General features: G+C 41.0%; 1 protein-coding gene across 2 annotated transcripts in view; it reads right to left on the bottom strand.

Annotated features, from left to right (window-relative positions):
* The window catches only part of SSBP3 (single stranded DNA binding protein 3), a 226,274-nt gene that overhangs the window by 34,199 nt on the left and 165,443 nt on the right, over window positions 1-26,632 (bottom strand). For both annotated transcript variants that reach the window (XM_048496556.1, XM_048496557.1), the window contains exon 5: window positions 25,571-25,660. In XM_048496556.1, the coding sequence (XP_048352513.1) occupies window positions 25,571-25,660 (90 nt within the window). The remainder of the gene's footprint in view (window positions 1-25,570; window positions 25,661-26,632) is intronic.

Raw genomic sequence — 26,632 nt, 5'->3', positions numbered from 1 at the left:
AGGACATACTGCGATTCATATATGACACCACGGGCAAGATGTAAACACTCCCTACTGAAGATATGAATAACTATTCCAACATGATGCATACTGGCTCACCTTCGAAGTCTTGATATAAAAACCCAACTGCCTTCAGACACATTTTGCAAATGCTCTTCATATAAAATATGCACCTGTTATTCCTTTGCTTCTGCAACACCTTGCTTTTAAATACATCATCATCATCATCATCATCATCATCATCACCACCACCATCATCATCATCATCATCATCGTCACCATCATCATCATCGTCATCATCGTCACCATCGTCACCATCATCATCATCATGATGTTAAACATTCAGGCAACAAGTGATCGCCAGCATTTCCAGTCTTGGGCGAGTGGTTCAGCCTTCAGGTCTCACTCGAATGTTCTCTTCCAGGTGTGTCGGGAGCGTCCTCGCTGTTGTTTGGCATCAGGAGGTATCCACCTCATTGCCATCTTTGGGATCTGCCCATTCTCAATGAGGAGGACGTGGCCGGCCAGTCAAAGTCTTCTGTGTGAAGATGGTATGGAGTTTGCACATGTTGCTCCTTCAGAGTGCTTCTTCGTTAGTGATGTGGTCATAATATCGGATCTTCAGGATTTGGCGTAGGGACTTCTGCTGGAAGACGTTGAGCCTGTTGTTGATACTTAATTTGGCAGTCTTACCAAATGAGTCAGTTCCAAAGCAAACTTACAGTTTCTGAATAATGGAGAATGCATATGGTGTGTGACGTCATCATTATTGGCAAATTAGAATATTTGGGTTTGCTTCGATTTCTTCCCTGACATAATTGAAGCCTTGTGTACCATCCACATCCAGGCTACCACAACATTTCCAATTTCCTCACACTAATTTATTTATATAATTACATTGTTTTAATGATATTAATAGACATCACATTTTTTATCTACCTGCTTTCTCCAAGTAAGGGTGACATACAAAAGACTTATCCTATTTTTTCCTTGAAACAAGCCCATGAAATAGTTTACATTGAGGGACTGACTCTGACCTAAGGTCTTGACAGGGGAATTTGATCCCAGATTGCCCCAGTTAGGTTCATCACCATGCTCACTATGCCACATTAATTGTTCTACAAAGCAGAAAAATTACTCATGTAAAAAATGTAACAATAAGAAATACTTTGTACAAAAGGCAAGATTACAGTACTTTGCTTCATTCATCACCTCAAGTGAGAACTTCTCCCTTCTTCTGAGGCACACTGTAGTTTTCAAACAGAAATACTGCTGTTAATTGAAAAGGGTAGTGAAAAGAAAACAACAAAACCATTATCTTTCCCAACTGCATCATTAGCTAACTACTACAGGAAATCCAGCAGTTCCAAATGCCAACAGCTTTTGGAAAGCTCAAAGCAACCACTGCACTATTCAGCTCCTTCTCATATATTCATTTGTGGAAACAATAAAATAAATCGATTCTAAAAATGAAATGTTCCTAGAACTGAGAACTTAATAGACTACAACATCTTAATCCCAACAATATTTAAGTTCATTTTCTACCACAAAGAAAAAAGAATAAGGGCCCACAAGTTCTTTCTCTCGAACGAAATAACAGATTCCAGCTACAATGTAGTCAGGAATGCCTGAGAGCAGCATGACACGGACAGGTGTGCTCTTTATATGTAGTGATTAATCTCTCAGTAGTGCTTAAGCGTTCAGACTGGGCTACAGGACTCTTCCTTTGCCCACCCATATAACAGAGTGCCTCATCAGTAGCAACATTAGCCAAAGTTAGTGCTAGTGAAAGTCTTGTTTTAACCAGGCTGTATACTATCTTCAAACTACAGTTTCTAAAACTGGGGAAAAGGAAAGCCTGGTTAACTTTAGTTACACCTGGCTGGTCTTGGTGGGACTGTCTAATGCAACAAAGTCTCTCAAGTTTTTTAAAATTATTTGATACCTTGGCATTGGTTAACCATGACATTTGCTAACACAGGCACATCTCAACACATCCTTTGCCTATCTTGCAGAAGTGCTCCATATAAAATACCTGAGAAAAAACAAAATAGAGATTATGAGTCTTTCTTCTGTCTTTAGGCTGGTAAACAAGACGTCTGGAAGAAAGATGTCCCCTTTCTTTAGGCACAAAAAGCGGGAAGGTGAAAATGTCCTGATCCCAAAGAAACCTGCTTTCAGAATGAAATGCAGTCACTTATAGCACTTGGATGCCATCTTTCTGCCTTAATAGAATGCTTCCAAGTTGGCTCACAATAAGAAATGACTGGGCTACAGTAAATATAGGAGTGTGTGTTTGTGTGAGTGACTGTTGCGTAATCATGTAATCCTCTTGCTCTGATTGCTGATCCTCAACAGTTCTGCAGGGGTCATGGCCCCAGCTACTTGTGCCACCTGGAACCTAGGCCTGTTAATACCAGATGTTTTTGTCCACAGATGGTGATATGAACTGTGCTCACCCCAGGTATTAGTTGTTACTGTTGTTACGGAGTCAGATCCTCTGAAGATCTGTAACAGAGATCTTAGTTGTTACAGAGTCAGATCCTTTGAAGATGCCAGCCACAGATGCAGGCGAAACATCAGGAGAGAATGCTGCTAGAACACGGCCATGCAGCCCGGAAACCACACAGAACCCTAGTTGTTACTGTTGTTTCTTCTCTAACAACTGCTCTCAGATGGGCAAAGGCCTGGCTCTCTCTCTGCTCTTGAATTCTTGTTCTAACAGTGCAGAAGAAGAATAAATCATAAATGTTAGATTGGATGGAATTAGAGAAGGTGGGACAGAATGTCCATTTGCCTGACTCTCACATTTAGAGCATCCCTTGTGGAATGCCATTTCCTAGCCTTAAGCACAAACTTTCTGTGCTCCTTCCCTTCTCCTTGGGAAATAGGACTTGCCCAGTGTTCCTGGGATTCCAGCAGTACTACAGTTGAGATCAGGAGGCAGGACCTTACACAGATCTAGCACAGAAGGCTGCAGATGCAGGGCTAAAATGAGGGAAGCTGCCTCTGTGATAGAAAAAAGTTTGATTAGGATGCACTGAGTGCTTCCAGGGACAGAAGTATTTCCGCCTACAGCGGGTGATTTTTTTTCAGCTGTCCTCTCCCGCTACATCCCAAAATCCAGTACAAGATGCCCCATGTAGGAAGTAACCGTAGAGTTCCCACACTCACCAATCCTGGATGCCATGAACTAGTGAAGGAGTGACTGCAATGGCTTTTAGAGCTACCAGGGCACAGAGGAATTCAGACCACTGCATAAATACTCCGGCACTGAAGAAGGAAGGGGGGAATGCTCTTCTCCCTGAACTGGTGCACCAAACTCACGCAAAGAGGGGAGATGAAAGAGAAGCAGAGATCTTATGTTGGCCTTAAAAAAAATTAGGGATCACTAACAGGCAGTACTGCCAATTGGTGCCTTCTTCTAGCCCTAATCAAGAACAGACCAGGAGAACAGAACCCCCTTCCTAAAGATAAACTTATTTTCTACCTCCTGCCTAAAGTGTCCACTTTTGAAATGTTCCTGTGCCCATTTCCAGATAATTATTGAAGAGATTTAATAAACATTTTACACTTAAATTTATCATCCCAAGTGTGGGGACCCTTTTCTTATGGTCACAAAATGTTTTACATGCCCTCATGGAGAGACATTAAGAATGATTCTACTCAAATTACAAGTTTTAATTAAAAAGGGGTAAAAATCAATTTCTGCTTTTAAACTAAACTGATTAGAAAGTAGGTTATTGCAATTCACAGTAGCAGAGCATTTCCTAATTCCTTAAACGAAAGAGACAGGTGCTGGAAGAACATTCATCTAAGCATCTAGGCACCCATAGTTCTTTATACAACAAACATGTGTTTTAACCACACAGTTCTCCCCACTGGAGATCAAAAATAACGGTTTGGGCAGGTAACACCGATGGTCAATTCAATCCACTTTCAAAATGTAGTTTGTGTGTATCAGGAAGAGGGGGAGAGATGGGATAATACACTAGTACATGCTGCAAGAATGCGAGAAATTATAACACACTCCCAGGAAATTCAAGACTCTATGAAGCATTTTGTTGGCAAACGACACACAGCAGTAAATTGAATCCTCATGGTCACATTAGTTTGCAAGAGTAATGCTCATTGCAAGTACCTCTGGATAATATAACTGCAGATGTATAGCAAAGGCACACATCTCAGCGAAAGTGCTGCATGCTCTTTCTTTCAACTTGCTATGCAGCAGTGGGAGGAGCTGGTGGCTCCGAGCTGAGTGAGAAACGGCAACCAGGATCTTAAAACATTTGCTACTTCCTGTCTGCTACCCTGGGGCCACTAAAACAGCCATGCCTAGATAAAAAAATTGACAGTCCTCCAGTCCACCCTCTTTTGGTGCCCCACAAGCAAACTGCCCCCCCTTTGGATTTTACTGCTCAGCTTAAGACTCATTTTCTACTTTATCTTAAAAACAAAAGCGGGGAGAAAGAGAGAGAGCAGGAGAGCCAGACCTCTGGATGTTGTTATCTCTGTAAATATTTGCAGATGTTGTACGACCAGGGAGAACTGCAATTCAGCAGAGAGTGAATGTGCGCTCTCTCTCTCTCTCACTCATACACACACACATACACCGAGTTATAAATCAAGCACCAACTGAACTGCCTGCTTATGTTGGTTTAAAGATACAGAAGACAAGCAGCCCATGGGGTTGTTTATCTATGGAAACCAAACCAAAATCTTTGTTGGAAACTTATACCCAGGGTCTTTCCTATTTGTTCTGCACAGTCTACGTTCTATTCTTCACAACTGCGCTGTATTTGCATGGATGATGCATGTTCCAAACATTTAAGCCATAATTATTTTGTCCCTGGGAAAATACAATTGCTCCTAAATGCATTTAATAATGCTGATGGCAGACACACACCCATTATTGAACAGTCCTATACACAGCTCCAGCACAGAAACATCCACTTTCAAAAGCAGTGGCTTTGGGCACAGCAAAACGACTCCTTTCTGCACCGGTTCAGTTCATCTATTGCTAACCTCTAATTAAATTTGTTTTATATTTAACCCTGTATGTACTAGCTCAAGATAACATAAATACGCAAGGGATGAAGGAGAGAGTAGGAGAGGATAACACACAATTTATTATCATACAATGGCCAAGATGTGACTGAGATGCCCTTTAACCAACAAGTAGAAAGATTTGCTCCACTGTACAGGGTAGGAACCAAACCTTGTGCCATAAAAATATTCCACATGAATTCCAAATTTTCTACAGGGATTGGTGTAGGCTGCTGCAGAGAGAGATCCTGTTCACGAAGTAATTCTTCCCTGACCCCTCAATCCATTAGAAATAATACTGGATAGTAGCTTCAGGTTGCTGCTGGGCTCATAAACTGTACCATGTAAAAGCTTAACATAAAGTGGCCTTAGATTTAAGCTAGCCTTGTTAGTGTATCTCAGAAAATACTCTGCATGAGATGGAACAAAAACTTTCAACAAAATTCTGAGTTTTCAGAAACAAAATCAGAGGGTTTACTGAGATAGACAGTTATACGAATACTGGATTTTTATTCACAGCTGAGAAGCTGAACAAACATAATAGGGCAGAAGTAATTACTTTGAAATAACTTCATGCCTTAATTGTTCTCCTAATGTTCACTAAACTTTATTAAAAAGTAAAGCACTACATCAAGCGAATGAAATGTAGCTTCCTTCACAAAGCCCGGCACCCGTTTCTAAAGTTGTAAATCTTGTCAATCCCACATGATCACATGTCAAGGGCATAGAGGTATCCCAATTTTCTAAAATATTGTTGCAATACTGGCTGCAAGGTTCCGGCTGACTTTTATAAGTATTTTCTGATGCTGGAAAAGAATGCTGTGGCACTGCACAGATTACAGGACTCCAGAATGCCACTGAACTATGAAGCCTACGTGTGTGCGCATGAATGAGCGCACGCACGCGCGCGCACACATGCCCCTTCTCAAAAACAAACTCCAGTTTGGAATTGATTGAATCCAAGCCTCATTTTCTGCCAAATGAAAATGTATTTATGCCAAAAAAATCAGGGAGAAGGAGGATTTTGCTTATTTCCACTTCTCGCTGCAGACCCTCCATCCCACCCATGCGCTTCAGGATGGGGACTGACTCCTCCACCAAGTAGTGAAATGAGCTCAAGCTGAACTCCACCCATGCTACTTTGAATCCATGCCAAGCCAAGATCTTTTGTTAATTCTCATGAACTTGGAATCAATACTTTAAAATGAAATAGCTGAGAACCTGTGCTTTGTGCATGCATGTATGCATGGTGATCAAAGATCTTCAGAAGACATTCTGTTAAAGATGGCAGCAGAGATGCAACAAATGAAAGCCAAGAGCAAAGCCTTCTGAGTAGTTGCCCCAACGCATTAGAATTCCTTCCCTATGAAGGCTGATCTTACCAGATCAGATGTTTAACTAGGACAGTTATTGTATTCTATTTTTATGTGCTTAACATTAGACAAAAGACATTAAAAAAACCTCTCTCCAGTGGCTTTATAATACAATTTGAACAGCGGCTTCTACAAACTTCCTAAACGTGAAAATGCACACTATTGGAAGAAAAAAGCAAAGAACAATAGCCAAAATGAATTTTGAGATTCTTTTGAAAAGAGGAAGAGAATCAAATTGATGGGTAAGAAATCCCAAAGACTGGGTAAGAAAAGACAATAAGAAAAAAGAATGAAGATGTGACATGGCGGGATTAACAACAATAAAGAACCAGAAGAATACAAAGATCAAAAGATTGTGGAGAAATCTGAGTGTAAATTGTGGGGGAAGATGAAAAATTCATAAAGAGCATCAGTGGAAAAAAAAACCAATAGTGAAGAACCATTATCATTTGTTTGCAGAAAAGGGAAGATGGCAGCAGCATACAACACAGACACAAGACCGACTGAAGTAGAATTACAATAACGCAATGAGACAAAGTCAGAAAAAGAATCAAAATAAAAAGATCCTATGGTTTTGAACATCTTGAGATGGAATTTGTGTCGGAATTGTGTTCAAAGCCAGCTACCAGGACTATCTGATCCAGATACTACAGCAATTACACAGGTTACTGATCAGTTCCCAAGCCCAATTCAAGATGCCGGTGACATCCTTAAAAGTCCTACATGGCTTGGAATCAGGGTATCTGAGGGACCATCTTCTCTCATACATTCTTGCTTGGGAAATAAAATCACAGAGAGAAGTCCTCCAGAATGTCGCATTAAATAAAAAAGCTTGCTTATCTGGTGGGCACACAAGAGAGAGCCTTTTGGTTGCAGTTTCATGAATATGGAACAGCCTCTCCAAGGAGCTGCACCTGGGCCCTTCCAGTAGAAGAAAGTTTTATTTAGGACTGCATTTGATTACTTTACTTTTTATTTATTGACAGTCCTAATTGAGATTTTAAATTGCGGCCTTCGGGGTTTTTATTAATATAATTTTTATTTACACTGTAAGCTGCCTTGAGTTCCAGAAGGTAGAAAGGTGACTAATAAGCATAAGCATAAGCATAAGCATTTTATTGTCACTGTGCACGCACAACGAAATTTACAGCAGCATTCCTCGATGCACACAATTTCAGACTCATACATCATCATCCTCCACCCATCCCTACACAGCCCCAAATACATCAATATGAAGCAGCGGAGTTTAGCATAGCCACAGCTCTAGAGTAGAAGATGTCTCTAAGCCTCTTTGTCCTAGTTCTGAGGGCCCTGTATCGTCTGCCAGATGGTAGCTGTTTAAAAAGAGAGTGTGCTGGATGAGACGGGTCCCTCAGAATATTTTGGGCTTTATTTAGGCTTCGGGCATTATAGATTTCTTCCAAGGAGGGGAGAGGGCAGCCGATAATCCTTTGTGCAGTGGTGATCACCCTTTGGAGCGCCTTCCTATTCGCCACTGTGCAACTGGAGAACCATACACAGATGCAGTAGGTTAGGACCCTCTCTATAGCACAGCGGTAAAAGGACACCAGGAGTTTTCCATCCAGTTGCTGCTTCCTTAAAAGTCTCAGATAGTATAGTCTTTGCTGGGCTTTCTTAACCACCGCGGCAGTCTGTACTCCCCAGGTCAAATCCTCTTTAATCCTGCTTTGTAGAAATTTAAAACTAGCCACCAGCTCCACTTGATCTCCATTTTAAAGTCAAGGGCTGAATTTCTGAGCTATTCCTTCTATAGTCCACTATGAGCTCCTTTGTCTTGTTAGTGTTAAGAATCATGTTATTTTTCCTGCACCATGAGAGCAGTCGGTTCACTTCATTCGATAGGCAGACTCCATCCCCTCAGGAGATAGAGCCCCACCACCCGTTGTGTCATCAGCAAATTTGATAATGAGTATTTACTATGATATTAGACAGGAGTACAATCCATATGTATAAAGGGTGAACAGTAATAGGACTCCAACACACAGCCCTGTGGCATTCCCATATTTAGAGTAAGAACTGAGGAAACCCGATTTCCCAGTCTAACCCTCTGGGAGCGATCCAGACAAAGTCCCTAATCCACCAAACTGATTGAATGTGAGAGTCCAAGATCCACAAGTTTTGTCACCCAGTGCTTTGTGGCGAGATTGTATTAAATCACGGAACTAAAAGTCCGCAAAGAGCGATTCGCACATAATTCCCCTGCTGTTCCAGATCGTCAAAGCTGTGTGGAGGCTAATGGCATTGGCGTCCTCCGTAGACCTATTAGTCCGATATGCGAACTGATGTTTATCAAATGTATCTGGAAGGCAAGAACTAATATGCCTATGGACCAGTTTTTCAAAACACTTCATGATGATGGGGGTGAGTGCCACTGGTCTATAATCCTGAAGATTGTCAGCAGGAAATCTCTTTGGTAGTGGAACAATGGTGGAAGCTTTCAAACAAGATGGAATGGTGGACTGGGATAAAGATCGATTAAAGATCCCAGTAAAAACACCAGCCAGTTGGTTAGCGCATTCCTTTAACACCCGACCGGGAATACCATCCGGTCCAGCAGCCTTCCTTGGATTCACAGCCCTCAAAACTTGCGTAATAAAGATTCTAGACAGACAGACAGACAGACAGACAGACAGACAGACAGACAGACAGACAGACAGACAGACAGACAGACAGACAGACAGACAGACAGACAGACAGACAGACAGAGGATGGATGGATGGATGGATGGATGGATGGATGGATGGATGGATGGATGGATGGATGGATGGATGGATGGATGGATGGATGGATGGATGGATGGATGGATGGATGGATGGATGGATGGATGGATGGATGGATGGATGGATGGATGGATGGATGGATGGATGGATAGATAGGTAGGTAGGTAGGTAGGTAGGTAGGTAGGTAGGTAGGTAGGTAGGTAGGTAGGTAGGTAGGTAGGTAGGTAGGTAGGTAGGTAGGTAGGTAGGTAGGTACAGAAAGAGAAATAACAGTGGAATGGAGAGAAAAAACTGAACAATGTAATCCAGCATTGCATAAGGGAGAAAGAGAATGACTGGAAGTATTGATGGTGGTATCAGAAAAGGCAGAAGTAAGATGGTTGTTCTTTTAGATCAACAGTAATTAATGAAAATAAAACAATTTTTGAACGGTAAGCAGGGAACACAGACTGTCAAGAATCAAACAAATTTAAAAGAAAGAGGAAAAACAATCCCAACACAGAACCCAAAACTGCGATCAACCAAAGACAGACAAGATATTGGATGAGATTTAACCAACAAGGAAGAACCCAAAACAGTTTTTGAAATTTGGAGAAACTATGGTAAAAGGTCTTTTCCTTCTGCATAAGTTGTTCTGGTATTGAATATAGTTGTGGTGTTCTGGAGTTGAATATATTTATTATTCTCTTCTGCTTATTTACATTTAAGCTTTTATTGATGTGATGGTTTTATTAATTGTATTTTTGTTTGGATTTTCCCCCCCCAAAAATACACTTGCTTTAGGGGTGATGCTGAAAGTAAGAAGAGAAATTCAAAAATTAAAACAAGAAGAATATACTGAAACTTGAAGTTTTAAATATATTATGGAGATTACATTGACTTAAATTTTTTTTTTACTTTTAGTAAAAAAGGCTTACAAATAAGCTGTTTATGTTATGCAAAATGTAAGGATTTTTTTCAGATGTATTGTCAAACCCTATCAGATGGTTTCAAGAAAAGTGTGAAGCCCAGATGAATTGCATGCACAAAAATATTCAGTCACAGATCTTGGTGACCATTTCATAGTGCATATCTAACTAGTAAGGTCAGCTACCAATACCACCATACCCTGACATTGTGGGCTTTTTTACTGGGTACACTTACAATGGAATGATTTGCTTCTCCTCTAGGGGCGCCAGATACCTGGAGATTTTGAGGGTGGAACCTGAGGAGGGATGGGTTTGGGGAGGGAAGGCAATTCAGTGCGTTATAATGCCATGAACGTTTGCCTTTCTAACCAGCCATTTTCTCCAGGTGAACTGATATCACCAGATAAACTGGAGAGCAGATGTACTCCCAAAAGACATCCTGCTATCATCTGGAGTCTGGCAACTTTATCCCCCCCCTCCTCCAATATTTGTCTGAGTTGGTTTAATCTCATGGGGTGGAGCCCCTACTTAGTTAATACTAGAGTGCATGAGCACTCTCTTTCTAAAACCAGTTACTCTGTTCCCTTTATCTCCTTAATACATGGAAGTTGTTTTAAACATTGCCATCTTTTCTATATGAACCTAAGAGCAGCAACCTGAGTGACTACACAAATCCAGACATATAAGCCGAATGGAACACTAGAATGATATACTAAGTGAGCCATCGTTATTGAGACCTTTGCCAGATACAAGAACAGTGACTTGAACTCTGGACAGGAATGTATAAACTATAAAAGCTAACTGCCATGATGTTAATATGTTTGTATTCCATGGTGTTCATTTCCAAACTTTTCTTTGTAATCGTAAGAGAACTGAAGATATTTTCCAATTAAACTAGATTTCAGTCCTTTCCTGCATCTTACATGTAACCCTGCTACAGTAAAAAAGGGAGGCAACAAAAGAAATATATTTTTTCTCAAAAGATAATGCTGCAGTATGAATCCATGAGGATCAGCAATGAATATGTCTAATGCCACTAGTGCTAATATGTAAAGCAAGTTCCACTAGTCGTGGCATGGCCACCAATGGGATTGTTTTCAATTACATTTTAAAAAAAACTACCAACAGCATTATTAGGTCATATATCACCTGGATACCAATACCTTTTCCTAGACTTTTTTCTTTCAGCATGGCTGGTTTCAATAACCTTAATTAGAGGGAATATATATAAAAATTACTCTTAACAAAAACCACAGACCTGCATATTATTTGTTATTGTCACTTAACTAAATTAAAGTTTCTCTTCTATCATGCAGCTCAGCCATTCAAGGCTATTGAAAAATATTCACCATTGGAGGAACACAAAAAAGAAGACACACAGGTCACACTCACACCTGTGGCTAAATGTATGCATTTCAGATGCAATTTTACCAAATCAGAACATGTTTTATAGGCAATGGTGGGGTTTTCATAAAAAAATCAGGCATTACTGGGGAAAATCGAGAGAACAATAAAATGCAGCCTTAAAAAACTCCCCAAGAGCATAATGCATTGGACCCAAGGAGGTACCAGCAACATATACTTAGTGAGAGGAATGCATTCTACAATTTCATTGGTTACACATACCAACCATAGGGGGGGAATGTAATTTGCTATGATTAAAACTGTCTGAAATCGTTGAACACTTCCCTACTCTCTTTTTAAAAATGATATAATTTTAAGGTTCTAGCAGGGAAAATTATATCACCAATAAATTCTTTTATTAGAGGAATTCTAGAATCTTTCATAAAAGAGAATGAGGCTGAGTTGAAGAGGCTTCTATCTTCTAGCAGCAAACACAGCCAAGATCCAAGAATCGTTTTCTGTAGCAGTAGATAGCATCATCTCCCCCTTAAGAACTCCACAGTTAATCAGGACAACATTAACAGTAGGTGAGATGCATATTAAAAAGCACCAGGCCCTGCCTGGCTTTTGAGAAGATTAATGTTCAACTTTTAACTTTCAATCCACACACATGCCAACACTCAGCGGTGCAAATGTATTTTGAAGACCTACTGACAGGAAACTCCTGTCATGCCTTACACCTCTGGTTTAGGATATGAAGAGCAGAAATTAGCAGAAAACATAGGAAGTAGCATACTGTACATTAATTCTTAGTCAACCTGTAACAGGTGTACACAACAGACAAATGAATGGGGATAGCCTAAAATGCTGACTAAGGTTTAAGTGACCCAACGAAGAATTACAGACCCACAGAATAGGTTGTTAGTTATTTACACGAATGGAATTCTTGAGAACTCAAATATTTGATTACAAAGTTACTTTGTGTAAGTCAGGTAAGGTTTTGAATGAAAATACTGAAATAAGGCTAGACTGACTTTTGCAAGAATGAATGTTCAAGGTGGGCAAGTTAGTTGCCAACCAAGTTCTGCCTTGTTAATACTGGAATAATACAGTCCCTTTTCCAAAAAAGAATAAGAGAAGACTTGATTTTAGGTCATGGAGTTAGACTGACTGAAAATTATTGAACAAGATCTGAAATTAGGGAAATAGCCAGATATATTGTTATGTGTGATTTTTAAACATGCAAACTCTCCACAACCAGACTGAATCATTACTTTTTCTCATTAGGGATTTGTGACTTTCTTCCCCCTTGCTCCAAAGGACATTATTTTTCAGCCCCGCACTGCCTTCTGAAGATTCCGAAAGAAAAGAGGGTAGCACAGTTATTTTTCCTATAACTGCTCCCCAACTGGCTCCCCTTAAGAGTCCAAGTGATGAGAAATTGAGTCCACACAATCTTGCTGAAAATATATTTCAGTGCTAGTTGACAACTCTAATTTAATGATTAACTTTCAAAAATCACACAGAACTAAAACTATGAAGCAAGGGGCCTCAGCATAGCAGCCTTGTTATCTTTGAATGAATCTGTCAGCAAATTCTCCTTATACTTTCTAAAATGTTAAGGGGCAGACTAGAAATAATCTTGTCCAGATAATAGCTTGAACTTATATTATACAATACCTTTATTGTTCCTCAAAAGTAAACTGCTGATGGTTTTGCTCAGTTTTCTTCCACAAGTGGCCCAAAGATAAAGAGGAATTGGTGGTTACCTTATCAATTTTCACGGCTCTGCCCCAGACAACTCTTAGAATACATCAAATACACAAACAAAGTCTATGCTAGGTTATTTGAAATATTGGTCTTTTCTGCACAAGTCATTTAAAATGTTTCTGGGGCTTTAATGGATTATTTGCTCGGTGGCATTCCACTCCCATTTCTCGGGAGCAGCAGCAGCAGAAGGCCATTGCTTTCACATCCTGCATGTGAGATCCCAAAGGCATCTGGTGGGCCACTACGAGTAGCAGAGTGCTGGACTAGATGGACTCTGGTCTGATCCACTAGGCTTTCTTGTGTTCTTATGTTCTTATTCTGCACTTCATTTTCTTCCATTTGTCCTGGAAACATTTTATTTTCCTTTTAATCCACCAGATTTGAAAACATTTTCATGACGATTCTTTTGGCTGAAAAGTTTCCAAGCCAGCTTCCCTTACAGTGTAATATTCTTTAAATGTTTTAATTTTCCTGCCGAAATGCTGGCTCATTGCTCAATCCCCTGTGCCCTTGCTCAACTTCTCTCTCGGAGCCTGGCCCACCATTTCTTGTGTCCCCCACCTCATTCCTTTCCCTCTTGCCTCTTGGTTTTCATCATTTCGTGCATTTAATCTTTTTGGGCTGTTTTTCACACTTTCCTCCCCTTGGGTTGGTAAATTTACTCACGAGGAAACACACAATTGCACAAAGCGATGACTCGCAGACTGACAAAGCATCAAGTCAATGGATCAGGGGGAAAAAATTGTTTGGATGAGGTGAGTGTCCACAAACCTCAAAGTAAAGGAGGGGATCAAAAACATTCTGGAGACGTTCTAAATGATTTGTGTGGGAAAAGCTGTTGTCTGACAAATTCTTCTTTAAATGAGTATAAATAAAGCACTAGCAAGAAAACTTAGCAGTTGCACAAATTAGCAAACAACAGTTGCTAAGCGAGACAGAAGAAGAACAGTTCTCCTTAGACAAGTTTCCTATTCATCATAATGAAATAACTTACACTGATATGAGCTCACTCACAGGGGTGCATGGGCACACCCCACACATTTCAGTTAGACATACACCATAAATACATAACTATCATCAGAGCAATAAATACAGTAAAGGGTTGTTTTAAAGATAATGGTTTTATATGATGTCATTTAAACACTTTACATCTGCTGCACTTCTAAGCATTTTCCAGCTCCAAGTATTGTTTAAATGATTTTATTTTTAAAATAACCATACAGACACACAAGCAACAGGTAATATTAACAAGCAAAGATCCAAGCTAGATTTTTGCATTAAAAAACTGCTAGTACATTATTTGAAGGAAGTAATATGTGCAAATACTAGATTTGCTACTTGCATGGAACTAGAGACCACTCCTGAGGGTTGACTACAGATGTTATAGCTAACTCCAAACAATATGAATATAGCAGTGTGACAATAGAAATTATTATACAGTCATATTTTTCTTGAAAGCAAAGATAGGGTTGAAAAGAAAAAACAAATTCTGCAGTTATGAAACAGAAAATTCTCTGGTCAACAACATAAGCCACTTTTACTTTTTAAAAAGTCAACTCAGTTTTCATTCATAATTTAAAATTGACCTTTTATATTCTAATAACTATATAAAGTATACGGTGAGGCCTTCTTGCAATTCAACTATATTAAGTTCAGTTAAATTAATAGAATCATAGATAGAATGACAGAATCATCCAGTTGGAAAAGACAAGAAGGGTCATCAAGTTCAACCCCCTGCCATGAAGATGGCTGTCCAGTCTCAGTTTAAAAACCTCCAGACTCCACCACACTCCGAGGCAGTGTATTCCGCTGTCAAACAGCCCTTTATCGCCAGGAAGTTCTTTCTAATGTTTAGGTGGAATCTCTTTTCCTGTACCTTGAATCCATTACTCCTTGTCCTAGTCTCTGGAGCAGCAGAAAACAAGCTTGCTCCATCTTCAACATGACATCCCTTCAAATATTGAAACATGCCTATCATGTCACCCCTTCACCTTCTCTTCTCCAGACTAAACATACCTAGCTCCTTAGGTCTCTCCTCTACTTAGGGCATGAATTCTAGACCTTTTACCATTTGGGTCATCCTCCTCTGGACCCATTCCACCTTGGCAATACCCTTCCTGAATTGCGGCGCTCAGACATGGACATAGTATTTTGGGTGAGGTCTGACCAATGCAAAATAGAGAGATACTAATACATCCCTCAATCTAGATACAGTGATACCTCGGTTATTGTTGAGTTTGGTTTTCGTTGGTTTCGATTTTCATTGACTTTTTGGGGGCAAAATTTGTCTCGGTTTTCGTCGATTGCCTTGGTTTTTGCCCTCAAACCAAAAAAAAGTCCTCGAAAACCAAAACTGGCTGGGGTTTGAGGAAGCCTAGCTGGGAGGCAGAGGGAGCTCCTTATTTGGGCAGTGACTCCCCCTGATGTCACTGCCCAAATTCCCTCTACCCTCCGGCTGAACTCTTTAAATCCAGCCAGGAAGAACAAAGGAGCTCCTTATTTGGGCAGTGACTCCCCCTGATGTCACTGCCCAAAATAAGGAGCTCCCTCTGCCTCCCGGCTGGGCTTCTTTAAATCCCAGCCAGGAGGCAGAGGGAGCTCCTTATTTGGGCAGTGACTCCCCCTGATGTCACTGCCCAAAATAAGGAGCTCCCTCTGCCTCCCGGCTGGGTTTTTCTAATCTTCAGCCAGGAGGTAAAGGGAGCCTTATTTGGGCAGCACTCCCCGATGTCACTGCCCAAAATAAGGAGGCCCCTCTGCCTCCCCGGGTTGCTTTCTAATCTCAGCTAGAGGCAGAGGGAAGCTCCTTGTCGGGCAGTGACTCCCCCCTGATGTCACTGCCCGTACAAGGAGTTCCTTCCTCGGGTGGGGTTTGAGGAAGCCAATTAATCCGTTTGAGGCACTAAATGGATTTACATTGATTCCTATGGGAAATGGTACCTCGGTTTTCGTCGATTTCGATTTTCGCTGATTCCTTTCGGACGAATTATCGATGAAAACTGAGGTACCACTGTACTATACTCCTGTAGATGCAGCCCAGACTCTCATTGGCTTTCTTGGCTGCTATAACACACTGCTGACTCATGTTCAGTTTGTAGTCTACTAAGACTCCCAAATCCCTTACACATGTACTATTGTCAAGCCAGGTGTCACCCATCCTATATCTGTGCATTTCATGTTTTCTGCGTAAGTGTAGTATCTTACATTTATCTTTTTTGAAAGCCATTTTGTTAGCTTTGGCCCAGTTCTCTAATCTGTCAAAGTCATTTTGAATTCTGACCCTGTTTTCTGGGGTATTAGCTATGGCTCCTAAATTGATGTCATCTGCAAATTTGATTATTGCATCATCCAAATAATTGATAAATATTAAATAATAAATAGTATTAAATAATAAATAAAATAAATAAAATAAAATAGTATTAAGTAATAAATAGCACTGGCCCCAGGACAGAGCCCTGGGCACCCCACTACTCTCCAGGAAGAAGATGAGCCATTGGTGAGCACCCTTTGGGTTTCGTCAGCGAACCAATTACAAATCCATCTAATAGTAGCTTTGTCTAGTCCACATTTTACTAGCTTACTTACAAGAATACCATGGGGAACCTTGTCAGAGGCCTTACTGAAATCAAGGTATGCTACATCCACAGCATTCCCTTCATCTACAAAACTTGTCATTCTATTAAAAAGAGTTAAGATTAGTCTGGCATGACTTGTTTTTGAGAAACGCATGTTGACTTTTAGTGATCATGGCATTCTCCTCTAAGTGCTTACAGACAGTCTGTTTATTGACATAATTAATTTTCTAACATCAGTGACAAAAACCAATTGCCAGCTTACAGGATGATATAATTAACTTTTTTTGTTGTGTCATAAAGGGATCCAGAACAACTGAAGTATAGGATTTGCTCAAAAACATCAGGAACTAAGGAAACACTATATTGTTTCTGATACACTAACCTATAGTAGGAGACAGTCAGTGTGGTGTAGTGGTTAACAGCAATGGACTCTAATATGAAGAACCAGGTTTGATTCCGCACTCCTCAACATGAAGACTGCTGGGTGACCTTTGGCCAATCACAGTTCTCTTAGAACTCTCTTGACTTGAAAACCCTACAGGGTTCCCATAAATCAGCTGTGACTTGATGGAACTTTCCATCACCAACCTATACTAGCCTGGCTCATGTCTATATCATTTCAACATGATAGCTATTTCAAGTCAACCAGTTGGATTCACTCAGGTGTTACTAACTAAACAACTCTATAGTTAATTTAGAGAAACAGTAATGGTTACATGCCTTTTCCTGTTGAGTTTACATCTACTGAAATATAGTACAATCCATGAAAAATATCCCTTGGAACATGGACGCAGAATGCAGCACTACAAAATTTAATCAGCAAAGAAACTGGCCTTCAATTCACTGCTTTCAAAGAGAAATCTGTACCAAACTCGCAATGCCTCTGGCAGCTCCCGTGCATGTCTCTGGTAGGGCTCTAACTCAACATTAATTGCTGGAAGCAACCAGTGTAAGACTGGTCCCATTAAAATTTTTAATTAAGAAATATTGTGTGTCAATGTTCATGCAGCTGTAGTTTTTCCATAGTTCATTCCTTCTACACAGACAGCCATGACAGTGCCTCACAAGAACATGCATCTATAGGTAAGGCAATACTTCTCATAGCAAAACAGAGACTGTCCCCACTCCCAGCACTTCATTTCCAGTACTGTTAAGTAGTTTGCATAAACCAAGAAGCCTGCAAGAATGTTCTCTGCAATCTTACTGCATTCCTTTGAAAATTCATTGCAGGGCTGCAGCAGCCACACAACTAAAAATTGATAAAAGTGTGACAATATTGTAAGGGTTAAAAGTCCCCAAAAACTAAATGGAAAATATTGGTAATGAATGGTAATTTTAGGAAAAAAATATATTAACAGTTGGAAAATATACTTCCTTTTCCTTAATGAGCACTTGCAACTGCGGAAGCATATGTGGTCTCTGCCTTAAGAGACAAAACCAGGGCGTATGGGTACTGAGAGATCTGGCTGTCAAACTGCATTGGCCTCTTCGCCAAGTGTGGTTTTTGTCAGTCCTGACCCAAAGTGCTTTGTGTGTCCCCTCCCCCTGCTCCTTTCTGCATGTGTTTTGCTCCCTATAGGGGTTGCTGTGGTTTTTTGGTCCTATTACTCTGGGGTTTTTTTTGGGGGGGGGGGGAGCACTTTTGTGCTGATTTTTTTCAACCTTCAGTTCATATGCATAATGCTCCATTGACAGGATGTGAGCAATTAAGGTTTATACAGAGAGGACTGCAAATATACAGGACAAAAAAGTATGTTCAGGTTTATATGGGTATTGCTTTTTATCTGTGCATGGTAATTTCAGCAGTATGTCTTCCTTCTTAAAAGCAGACAGGTGCTTCTTTTCTCATGCCTCCCCACTTCCCAGCTCCAGCTGTACCTTCCAGTTCCCCATCCCACCTCCATTGAAGGTGATACCACAAATTGTCAGGTATTCATGAAATAGTTGGCACTGGCCTTTTATGTTTTATTACAGGGTGGCTGGTGTGATACAGTATGGTGTATGTAATATCACAGCTACAAAGCAAACTATTATCTGCATATTAGATCCTTAATAGGCCACAACCAATCAACATCATACACAACACGCAAGAAACCATTATAAAATCAAGGCTTTATATTAAGACAGATAAACCTCTCTTTACCATAAGTTTCAAACAAGATTTCCAACATAAATATCACTCTTATATAAGAAACTGTGCCAAGATCACCAGGTATGACAATATTCATACATGTCCACTTGGCTGTATATACAAATGTGTGATGGTTTTGTGGTGAGTAAATGCTATAATCAGCATTTGTGCAGTTATCAAATGTGTTGGCATGCAGACGTGGGCACGTGCAATTTCCTGCATGGAAATAAGGGTCGTCTCTTGTGTGATGCAGTCCACAGTCTTTCTCCACCAGTAATTTAATATTGCTTTACCACAGGATTGGAAACAAAATACATATGTAGCTTGTTAGCTAGAAAAAATGCAAGGGAGTCATAGTTTAAAAACAACAACAAATAAGAACTAGTCAGGGACACAATAACGATCATTTGGCTTCTCAGGTCTCAATGCATTAGGGGGCAGTGTAGGAACACAAACTTGCTAGTGCTTTGTTATGGTGCATCCCGCACTAACTGCTGATGCATAGCTAACACAGCAACAGACATTGATTTATGTACAACTTTCCATTTCATCAGATTTTCAAAACGCTACACACAGAGTTCAGAATTCAGTAGGCAAATGCACAACACGTACATGTGAATGGCAATTACTATACACACAATACACACGTACATATAGATGCACAGAGGGTCTATAACAGCTTACAGGGTGACAGAACATTACACAGTGACTCAGGCAGCAATCCTAAGTACACTTACCAGGGAGTAAGCACTACTGAGGCCACTAGACCTTATTGCTGAATAAATATGCCTAGGATTGCACAGCAGAACACAAAGAACCTGAGTTTGAATCCCCACCCCTCACCCCTTCATCTCAACCCATACATAATACAAAAGACTGCACTTGTTCAGATATGTTAGGAAACATATCTGCCAACTGACTTCTTTGAAGGGAAATGAAGGCACAGGCTGGGGAAACTGGAGAACTCAGAGCCCCCAGTGGGCATCAGAATCAAGCTAGACAAAATTTAACCAACATGTGGAATTCATTGATGTAGGCTGCATGATGGCCACTAGCTGAGATGGTCAAACAATGTACGGAGGAGAGATTCCTCACAGATCTACCCTGTCCTTTGGGAGGAAAAAAGAGCGAAGAGGACAAGTGAGCACAACCCAATTGTTACTCATTCTTCTCCATCCCCAAACCACTGACTTGCTCTTCCCCTCTGGCAGGGAAATATCATCATTACCACCAAGTGTGAGTGGCACCCTGAGTGCCACTTTGGGTCCCCAGAATCCTGAAGCTGCGATGCCACATCCCGCTTGTGGCTTGAGGACTCTGGACAAGGAAGTGAGAAAGCCAGCAAATATACTTCCCCGACATTTTATGCTTCTGTATCCCTAGCTTGCTAATGTTTTTGATTAATAATATTGGAAGCCAATGGAATAGCTCTTGTCTTTTTGTAATGTTTTTCACTTCCTTGTGGTTTCTTGTTCAGTGACTGTAAAGAGAACCACAGACCAATACAAATATATTCTTGATCACTTGTCAGAGACCTGCAAGACCCAGCCCCAAGACAAAAGCAGGCACTGGCAGATGAGCAATCAGTCTTGCCTTCCTTAGTTGCAATTAAGAGTGTCAAAGTTCTTGTTTTTTTAAACAACACAGAACCTGGAAAGAACGATATTGACAAACTGCCAAAGTTTGAGGATCTCTTTTCTGCAGGATTATCAAATACTGTAAAGGATGTAATCAAATGGGCTGACATACATCCAACTGGTAAATAGAGAATACTGAGATTTCTGCCATCATACTTTCTTCTTAGTAGTTCTCATGGTAACCATAAAAGTGTGAAAGAGAATGTGTAAAACGTTTATTGTGCTTGTCCCTCCCTCCCTTTCCCTGGATGACTGTTGTTTTCCCTTCTGTATCACCCTCACTTTCTGTGCTCCTTCCCTTCTCCTTGGGAAATAGGACTTGCCCAGTGTTCCTGGGATTCCAGAAGTTCTACAGTTGAGATCTGGAGGCAGGACCTTACACAGATCTAGCACAGAAGGCTGCAGATGCAGGGCTAAAATGAGGGAAGCTGCCTCTGTCAGATTAAGCAATAACAGCAGCACCAACCTGTCCTGATCCAGTTATTTCCAGAGATCATCTGTGAGGGTGACCAGAGCCATCTCCGCCCCATGGTCAGGACAGAAACTGGATTGAAATGGGTCCAGTACTGATGCATCTTCCTGGAACTTCTGGAGCTGTGCTGCAGCTGCTCTCTCTCAACTACTTCACACAGGAATGAAAGATGGGACACTGGGCAGTAGTTGGATGGATCAACAAGGTCCAAAGATGACTACTTTAAAAGCGGCTTTATCACTACCTCTTTCAACCCCCCTGGAAGGCCCCTGTCTCTCAGGGGCCCCGCACACTGTCTCCACTGGCTTTCACCAACCAAGATGGGCTTCTCACATCCTCCCCAGCTGTTTGAGTGGGACTGCGGAAGGACTGAGAAACCTACATAAGAACATAAGAACATAAGAACAAGCCAGCTGGATCAGACCAAAGTCCATCTAGTCCAGCTCTCTGCTACTCGCAGTGGCCCACCAGGTGCCTTTGGGAGCTCACATGTAGGATGTGAACGCAATGGCCTTCTGCTGCTGTTGCTCCCGATCACCTGGTCTGTTAAGGCATTTGCAATCTCAGATCAAGGAGGATCAAGATTGGTAGCCATAAATCGACTTCTCCTCCATAAATCTGTCCAAGCCCCTTTTAAAGCTATCCAGGTTAATGGCCATCACCACCTCCTGTGGCAGCATATTCCAGCATATACCTGGTGGTGGTGGGGAAGCTCTTTCATGGCAACTTTCACCCAGGCCTTGGTCACGCATACCAAGTCTAAAATGGCTCTGTAGGGTGGCAGTCTCATTACTAATAGATCTGGCATTGCACATCACTGTTGAAGAAAGGCTTGTTTTCCTAGCCTTACCACCGTTGTATTGCAAAACAGGTAAAAGGCTGGAGGAAGACTGGACATTCCCTTATCTCTGCCTTCTTTCCTTTAAATAACTTCTCCTACCATCATACCTCTCACCCCAACTGTTGGGTCCCCTTCCCTCCCCTCCCTTGCATGCCACCCCTCCCTCCCCCTCCCTCCGCTAGGGGAGGGTGGTATACAAATAAAATAAATAAATAAATAAATAAATAAATAGATAGATAGATAGATAGATAGATAGATAGATAGATAGATAGATAGATAGATAGATAGATAGATAGATAAATAAATAAATATAAATAAATGTTAGGGTCATGCTCATGGAACCAGGGCACCCCGAGTACCAAGGCGTATTTGGCCAAGTGGGAAGAATCAGTCTCATTTGAAGAAATATGGTGGTCATTTATGGAACATTTTCTAAGTATTTCGGTTATCCCTCCACTGATTGCCTTTTCTCCTTGGGAACTATGATAACAATTGAATGTAAAGTGATAAACCAAGCGGCAGAAATGCTACAGAAATATATTATATTTCTACTAATATACCTGGGTTTATTTTTACTGTATTGATATATACCCCCCCCCCCCAAACACCCAAATTCTTAATTAAATGCAATATTTTGCCATGTGGGGGTGAAGCAATTTGCTGGTGCCCACTGGAATGTGGAGTACAGAGAACACACTGGGCATAAGTATCCCATGCACCTATTAGCTAGTGCCCCGGTATTACCTGTGATGAATGACAGTTTCCCTAACTTTGCAGAATTTCTGAAAAGATTTTAAGTCCCTTAAGAGTAATGGCTCTTCACTGTTATCAATGAAACAATATTGGTCATGCAGGGTACAACAGATTTATTAGCCAGGCATGATGGTATCTTTTCAGACAGTGAGAAGTTCCTCTTATAAGGAATTTTTCTTGTCTGCAAAAATGTCCACCTGAATATTTGAGGTGACTCCAATACAAATCCTGCTTCCCAAGTGGAAAAGGTGCAGACCACAGTAGGCCGCAGTGGCATAATACTGGGCTTCTTTATGTCACAGGTGACAGAGAAAGAGGCCTTGGAAGACCATAGGAATGACATATTGGGTACAAGCAGACCTCTGTGTGTGATACTCCTATGATCTATTGGAGCCCCTGAGCTAACTGGCTTGCACTACAGCCCAAAGGTTAACATGCTTTCTATTTAAGCCAATTGTTTAACTTCAGGGACTTCACCCAGATTTTTGAAAGATTCTGAAGTGTCCAAAGTTTGCAACCCATGCCTATAAATAAAATACATCTCAAAGAGCACTGGCAAATGAAACTGCTCTCTGTCAAAACAGAACTAAATTAATATCCTGGCAGCACGTATGTTGTACCCATGGCATACAAAACCTGGTTTGCTGGCAGATGCTACCATCTCAAATCGCCATCCATTTATTTTCCTCAATATCAAAAATGCTCACTTAGCCTGTTTTTACTACTTCAGATCAATAGTTTCTCGTTTCCAAACACACACATGGCCTAGAAAAAGATTCTTCATTTTCAAAACACTGTTGCTGGCAGATAATGAGATTTCCACAGAATAAGTGCAGGCGGCATACAGTTGGTCAAGCTAACCATCCCTTGCTTAAGATTGTTTCATACATCCCAAAAACATCAACAGGAAAAAAAACAACAGCAAGTGAAAGACATCACTTATGAGAGTGGACTCATACTGTGAAATCATTTTGTAAAAGCCCTTGCCATGACTCCCTAGCACCCCCCATGACAACCAACATGTGGTTTAATAGTCCCTTGTCCCAATCAACTACCATTTATAGCCAATAACCACTTGCTGTGCTGCTCAGTTGCTCAAGTTTCAAAGATGGGCCTGTTTCTCACAATCACACAGACAAGTCTGAAGAAACACTCCAATGTGTAGCAGATTATGAAAAAGAAAAGGACAAGAGGCTAACCAAGCTATTTCTCAAATGATATGATTTCCAAATTCATTCCCCTCTCCTGCAAGTTGCTTTGAATTACAAACAGTGTAGAACAGTGATTCTCAACCTGTGGGTTGGGACCCCTTTGGGGATCGAACGACCCTTTCACAGGGGTCGCCTAAGACTCTCTGCATCAGTGTTCTCCATCTGTAAAATGGATAAATGTTAGGGTTGGGGGTCACCACAACATGAGGAACTGTATTAAAGGGTCGCGGTATTAGGAAGGTTGAGAACCACTGGTGTAGAACTTCTGGTATATGATTATATAGAAGCACCACACATCTCCAAATAGCTGCAAGTTCTTTAGACCATGGGCATTAATAGCATTCTTCTGAGCACATGTGAAATCTCCAAGCTCCAACACTTGCTCAGTCTTAGCATACTGAAGAGATATTTTAGAGAATTATGAACCAGTCAAAATCCTCACTGAAATTCATTTTAATCTCCCAATCTTTTCCGATTACTTTTCTCTTTTTTTCACCATATGGAATCTCAACTTTATTTACAACCATCCAATCCTCTGTTAATTCTTCCTTTGGCCTTGAGAAGGGAGAGGAGGAGGAGGAGGAGAGAAGCAAGTTCAATACTAATGGTGCAAACAGCAGAGAAAGAGGCAAAAGAAAGGGGAAGGTTCCACAGAGGTGAACAAATAGCTCGACAAACATGGATTATCCTTATATACAATCTGCAACAGCAACAAAGCTCAAAGCTGGGGGAACAGGAGCAGGGTTGGGGGTTTCACCCCCCCCCCAAAAAAAACACACACTGAGGCTCATTCCGCACATGCAGAATAATGCACTTTCAAACTGGTTTCAGTGCTCTTTGAAGCTGTGTGGAATAGCAAAATCCACTTGCAAACAGTTGTGAAAGCGGTTTGAAAACGCATTATTTTGCGTGTGTGGAAGGGGCCTGACAGAAGCCAAGACAGCCATTCAAGCAGTGGTTCTCAACCTGCGAGTCGGGACCCCTTTGGGGGTCGAACGACCCTTTCACAGGGGTCGCCTAGACTCTCTGCATCAGTGTTCTCCATCTGAAAAATGGATTAATGTTAGGGTTGGGGGTCACCACAACATGAGGAACTGCATTAAAGGGTCGCGGCATTAGGAAGGTTGACAACCACTGAGCTAGACCAAACACTTCCCAGCACCTGGGGGGAACAACTGGAGTTTTCTTCATGTTAAATTGTGCTTATCGTTCTATTCCTCCAAAGCTTCTGGGGTACAGGAGAACATCAGCAAAAAGAAAAAAAACTACACTCATGGGTATGTGCTCTCTCATTGTTAACGTGCTGCAGTTTTGGCTCGGATAAGATGTGTGTCTGCCTGTGGCTAAGCTGAAACTGCTTTTGTTATAAAACATTTCAGTGATGGCAGTTGGAAAAAATTAAGTGGTTAACCAAAAGGGAAAAAGAAGTACCCAAATCCTGAGCATTTTGAATTATACACAAACATGTCATGGCTAATAATTATCTTTTTTCTAGAGCACATTAGGAAAAAATCTTTATTATAACAGTAATAACAACAACATTAGTAGGAATAATAATAGAAGCAGCAATAGTAAATTTTGCATTCCAGACATGGGATCAAACAAATACCCGGCAGAATACAATAAATGTTTACAACTAATTGGATACTTCTGGCTGTTTTACTTAAAAAGTGTCTTCAAGGCTGTGATGCCTTGGTGAGTTGTTTGAGAATTCATTCACATGCATACCCATGCAACCAACAACAAAGTTAAGAGATTCAACTCTTACCTGAAAGAAACCTGGAGGAATGGGTCCCCCTGGAATTCCATCATTTGGAGGAATGTTACCAAGTACGGGACTTGGAGCTGCAGCTGCACTCTGCACAAAACACAAATATACAGATAAAATTGCACCAGATTCAGGGCAACAGAAAAAAGTAGTCAACCTATTGCACAGCTCCTTCAATCACCACCACCACCACCACCACAATCTAAAGAGATCAGACTTTTAAACTTGTGGCAGTAACAATCCAGTATTCAGACTTGTGCAATGCCAATGACTTCCAGTTAAGCTGATGTGCAACTGGGGCAGGAGGGAGGCAAGAAGCCCCTTTGTGCTGCCATACATTACATTTATGCAACTGGCCACTTTTAAAGGACTGGGAGAAATCAGCACATGTACAACTGATTTTAAAACTAAACAATCATAATGTAACCCCAAAGATGTACTCAATTTGGGGTTTTTCTGTGAGCAGACAACTAGTGCGGGCATGCAAAAATGCACCCTGATGTTGGTCTCCAACTCAGGATACACATGACTTTCCCACACTAGCTCTAAAAGTTTCAGCCACCATCTCCTCTTCTTTTTTTAATAAAGCAAACTATATTCTGTTCCATAGAAAGGTAAAAGTAGAGTTGTATATTCATTCACCGCATACTGGATCTCCTTTGTTGCAGAATGCTCTACTTGGATCCTAGAGCCTACCTAGTTCTGCTTCACACCCCCTCTGTTTAAGATCCTTTAAGTCCTTAAGGTCTATGGCAGAAACTGATCTGGCAAGCAAATACTGATAATCCTCAGACTTGAAAAAGTGCAAGGCTCGCCCAGGGACCTGAATTCCCTCAACCTCTGAAAGGAAATCAACCTCGCATCTGAAATATCATATTCTGCACCGTTTTTGACTCCACAAAATGACACCTGCCAAGAGCGACCAATGGAAGTAACTGTTGAGGTAGTCCTATCAGGGAACACGCCCACCAAGGGTCCCCCCTCAGTCAACACTGGCTACAAGATGGGACTGTAATTCGTTCTCTCGTTGGTCTGCATCTTGCTACAAAAAGGGAAGAAAAG

The sequence above is a fragment of the Sphaerodactylus townsendi genome, linkage group LG05, assembly GCF_021028975.2.
Source record: "Sphaerodactylus townsendi isolate TG3544 linkage group LG05, MPM_Stown_v2.3, whole genome shotgun sequence".
NCBI lineage: Eukaryota > Metazoa > Chordata > Lepidosauria > Squamata > Sphaerodactylidae > Sphaerodactylus > Sphaerodactylus townsendi.
Note: the sequence above shows the minus strand (reverse complement) of the source record. Positions and strands in the feature narration are given on the sequence as shown.